This window comes from Chaetura pelagica, unplaced genomic scaffold, assembly GCF_000747805.2.
Source record: "Chaetura pelagica isolate M959 unplaced genomic scaffold, ChaPel_1.0 scaffold591, whole genome shotgun sequence".
NCBI classification, from domain to species: domain Eukaryota; kingdom Metazoa; phylum Chordata; class Aves; order Apodiformes; family Apodidae; genus Chaetura; species Chaetura pelagica.
The window spans coordinates 211,843-216,565 of record NW_009951959.1 but is presented as its reverse complement, the minus strand read 5'-3'; the positions used below and the strand labels follow the sequence as shown (position 1 = coordinate 216,565).

The window sequence follows — 4,723 nt, the reverse complement described above, 5'->3', positions numbered from 1 at the left end:
CTGCAAGTCCTGTCCTTCCTCCCCTTTTCAACCTTTTTCTTTTTTTTTTTTAATTATTAAAATTCTTTATTAAAAACTTACAGTCGTTTTTCGGCTTTTTTTTCACCGTACACGTATCTATATCTTATAGATGTGTGTGTTTTTATGTGTGTGACATGTGCACTCGCTTTGTGTTTCAGTTCTTTCAGTTTAAAGCCTCCGGGTTCTGGCTTGGTAGCATTTTGGGTTTCAGCTCTCCCTTGCTGTAGGACCTGGAGGGCTGTGCACAGTTGTGGAAATACTTGTGTTCGTTTGTTAAAGCCTCCATTTAGCAGCAGCTAAAAGGCTACTATTTATTTGCTTTTTCCCACCCTTCCACCAACACAGAAATGCCACAATCCTTTAAGTACCCTTCTCCTTAAGAATCCTTTCCTCAGTCTTTCCTGCTTCCAGCTGCAGCAACTCTCCTAATTTTCCCAGAAGAGTGAGATGCATTTTTGCTTCCCTTGGAAATGCATAAATGAGCTCTCTATGTACAGATCACAGCTGAGTTCCCCACAGCTCCTGCCTTACAGAGGGACCTTATCCTGCCATCTACGTTTCCCGCCCTCACAAAGTGTGACCTTGTTTTCATCACATAAAAAAAATGTTTTTCATATAATTGCTGTGACTTGTTCTCTCAGCTCCTGCTTCATAATCACTGCTTCAATTTCCAGATAACTATTTTTTGTCAGCTGGTGGAAAAGCCCCAACAGAGTGCTCTTTAGGAGAGCTGCTGCATATAAGTGATGCTGCTGAGGGCATAACAAGGGTTCTGTTGTGCTCCTCTGTTGCAGAGCCAAGAAAACCCAGTGTGGTATTTTTTAGATATTCAATTTAAAGGAACTTAAGTGAGGTCTGGATGTATCTTTTGTATTTGGTATTTAGGTGGGGATTGTTTATTTTCAATTCTTCTCTCTTACTGGGTTGGTTTCTGAGAGATGTGAGGAGGCACCAGTGCACGGCCAGACAGTGACAGAAAATGTTTCAGAATTCAGAAATTGCAGAACACTTTTCTGCAGTAATTTATGTTTATTTTGGAAGAATGTTTTGCCACAATTATATGCCCTTTGGTTGTTTTTCTACCTCAGTTGAGTTGTTACAACTTTGGCCATCCTGTTCAGTCTAGAGTCAGGAGCTGACTTCTGTGTCCCAGATCTTGGAGGAGCATCCATGTTTGTTATCCATTGTTTTGTCATCATCTAAGGCTGCATTTGGCCTCGGACCTCACAGCATCAGGGAGACTGATTTATGTTTGTAAAGCTCAGTGTTTCCAGGAGTGTTCTTTCTCCAGGAAAGGAATATTGTTGAGGAGCTTCCTGAGGCTTGTAAGTTGCAGTTACAAATATTAAGGACTTTTTCCAAGGGCCTCAGGAGATTAAGTGCCTGGACTCAATTTAAATCTCATTTTTACCAGCTCCTCTGCCTATTTTGCTCATGTGTGATCTCCTGTGTTTGCAGAAGCCATCACTGAGTTACCTGAGGCTGGTCCCCCCTGTGTGTTCTGAGTATCAGAAGAGGGGTGATAACAGGGTTGTTCAGGGAGGCAAAATTCTTTATTTTTTTATTTTTACTTTCAGGTGCTTTCCAGTGCCTGAAGGAGCTCCAGGAAAGCTGGGGAGGGGCTGTTTACAAGGGCTTGTAGTGACAGGACAAGGGACAATGGCCTTAAACTAGATCAAGGGAGATTTAGGTTAGACATTAGGAAGAAGTTTTTTACCATGAGGGTGGTGAAGCACTGGAACAGGTTGCCTAGGGAGGTGGTGGAGGCCCCATCCCTGGAGACATTCAAGGTCAGGCTTAACCAGGCTCTGAGCAACCTGACCTAGGTAAAAAGGTCCCTGTGCACTGCAGGGGGGGGGGCTGGACTAGATGGCCTTTAAAAGTCCCTCCCAGCCCCACACATTCTGTGATTCCATGACTGTAACTTGTCACCTCTGTGCCTTGCTCTGCTGGCTTCTCCCAGCCAAGTCCACAGGAGGGAATAGTTTGCAGGAAGTCAATCTGAAAGGGTTGCCAGGACTCAGGGCAACTGGCCGTTCAGGAGCCACTTCCTCACCCTGTTCCCACCTGGAAACCAAGGGAATATTTCTTGAAAGGCCTTGAGGCTACAAGGTGTCAGGGAGGAGCAGTCAGGGGTGGCTGTGCTGGGGTTTGGATGGAGGGAGGCCAGCAGCTGAGGGAGAGGGGAAGTGTGGGGCTGGGTGCTGCAGGGTGCCTTGTGGACATGCTGGGTTTGGAGCCATCACCCTGCTCTGCTGGGATGATGCCTGGCACCACGGGGGTCTGTCCCACAGGAGCCTCCTCTGTGTGTTGGAGATGGCAGCTTCCTCTGGGGACTTGTGGTTTGGTGGGGGGGGTGGAAAGGACAAAGAGAATCCTGTGCTAAATGTAATGTGTGTCATTTGTTTTCTCTGTTGTGGCATCTATGTAAATCGCCTCTTTTGTACCCTCTTGCTTTAGACAATAAAGCAGAATCTCAGTGGTTCATTGTTTTTATTTCAGAGGTGGTGCAGAACTCTTGTTCGATGGTGTCAAAAAGCATCAGGTGACTCTGCCCTCTCAACCAGAGCCTTGTGAGTATCAGAACCTGTTGGGGAACTTGAAAGAACCACAACAAATGACACAAAGCTGATTTGTACAGCAGCTTCCTTCACTGGCAGCAAGAATCAATGTATTTTAAAAGCACTTTCAGACTTGCTGTGGATCAGATAGCTTGGCAGACAATGGTTAATCCTCAGATTAAATGCCAACAGAATTAGTGTGTCTTTCCTGTCCTGTGAGCACTTGTGGATCAAGTACTTCCTTCAGACTTCTGCCCCTTCCTCCTGGATGGGCAGCAGCCTCTGCACGTTCCCATCAAATCTGCATTTTCTTGCCTGATACTGGAAACCTCCATTCTCCTTTGTTTTTTCTTGCCTGTCCTGAGGTTTCCAAGAGTCATTTCTCTGTGTGTGTGCAAATATCTGGAGTGTGTAGGTATCTGGGTGTGCACAGCAATGTATCATAAATGAATTTTACTGACTCTCTTTACTTTCAAGTACATGTGATCATTTTATGTTACCTGTGCAGCTGAAAACACCAAAGCTAACACTCCAGTTTGCTGTTGGACAGGATGCTGTTAAGATAAAGACTTGTGTGCCCCTTTGCAAACAGTCAATCCCTGAGTTGTGGTTTGGAATATCAGACCTGAGGAGTGCTGCTCTAATTCTCCTCTCTCCCCCTCTGTGTGCACAACTGCAACCTCACTTTGCCACAGGTATGTTCTGAATCCCTCCAGCTGGACAGCAGTGCTCTGTGCTGTTTGAGAGTGGGATTATAAACTGAAATAACACAAAGCACCAGGGAATGTTAACAGCTCGTATCTCATGAATGGCTAATACCATAATCTGTGTGCTGAGAATGTTCAGGCCTCCAATCTTCTTGCCGTGCCTGGAAGTCGTTAGAGATGAGTGGAAGCACTTTTGATGCTTGGACATAAATATGTGTCATTCAAATATAATAGGAGCACTGGAATAGTGTGTTATCCTGTGGGTAAAGGCAGGGGCTGGGCATCCAGAAACATGGCCTGATGCTGATTTGCTTTGTGAGTTCAGTTGTGTTGCTTAACTTTCCCTAGCACAGTGGTAGTGATACTTTCATGGATCACAAGAGAATTTGGCATTAAATTCCAGCACTGTTAGAGCCTGTAAGATCCTTACATGTAAGATAGTAAAGAAATGCCAAAAAACACTCATTTCGTTGGTTTATAAATGTGGAGGCTAGAGTATAATTTTCTTCAGTGTTCTGTAAATTTAAAACACCCACCACAGCGGTGGTGTTCAAACCATGATCAGATGCTCAGGAAGAAGGCATTATTGCATGAGATGTTTATTTCTGCCAGGGGAAGGCAGGTATTAGTATCAAAGAATGATTCTTCTAGCTCAATGATTATCAGTGAGGCAGTTGTATGTGGCCTAATCCTTTCCCACTTGAAGTTGCTGGGAAGACTTCTGTAGACTTCACTAGGAGCTGCATTTATCCTAAATCTTTCCCTGAGGATCTGCCTCAGTCTCAGGGCTGAAACTCATGGTATCCAGTGATTCATTCCAGATTCATCTATCACGTTATTGCTCCCAGCTTTTCATGCTGCCTTGTTTTTCAGATGCTGTCCCTGTAAAAAAGAGTGGCAGAATGGACAGTGTGCCCAATTCCCAGCTTCCCTGCTTTGCAGCCTGCTGCTTCCATGTGCATTCAGTGCCAGGGAGGTTTTTGGGCTCGTTGTGGATTGCAGCAGCTGAGGAGCAGACACTGAATTGTGAAGCTTTTGCTGTAGTGACATTTACACCCAACACAGGGATGGGTTAGGCAGATGTGGGGTTAATGTCTGACATGAAGGGATTGCTGGAGACACCCCTCCTAGTGTTTCCAGAAGAGATTTATGTTGTAGTGTTGAGGAATCAGCAGAAATGGATCAGAAACAAGCAAATAGGGAATTTGGTACATTCTTGCAAATTTATAGTGTTCCAAATGCCCTGTATTTTCCTCATTTACATTAAGGAAGTTTAATTCATCTGTCTTGGATAAATAAAGATACATGTAGTATGTTCCCTGCTGCTCTTGTGTAGCCAGAACTGCAGTGATTAGAGGAATAAAACAACTCAGCTCTACTCAGTGCATCCTATTGCTTAGCTTACCCCTTGTGTCCATCACTTAATACTGTAGG

At 44.6% G+C, this 4,723-nt stretch overlaps 1 protein-coding gene across 1 annotated transcript in view; it reads left to right on the top strand.

The window, feature by feature from the left end:
* The window catches only part of LOC104391435 (ubiquitin-related modifier 1), a 24,066-nt gene that overhangs the window by 5,685 nt on the left and 13,658 nt on the right, over positions 1-4,723 (top strand). Inside the window, exon 2 of the mRNA XM_010000712.1 lies at positions 2,524-2,594. Coding sequence (XP_009999014.1) covers positions 2,524-2,594 — 71 coding nt within the window. The remainder of the gene's footprint in view (positions 1-2,523; positions 2,595-4,723) is intronic.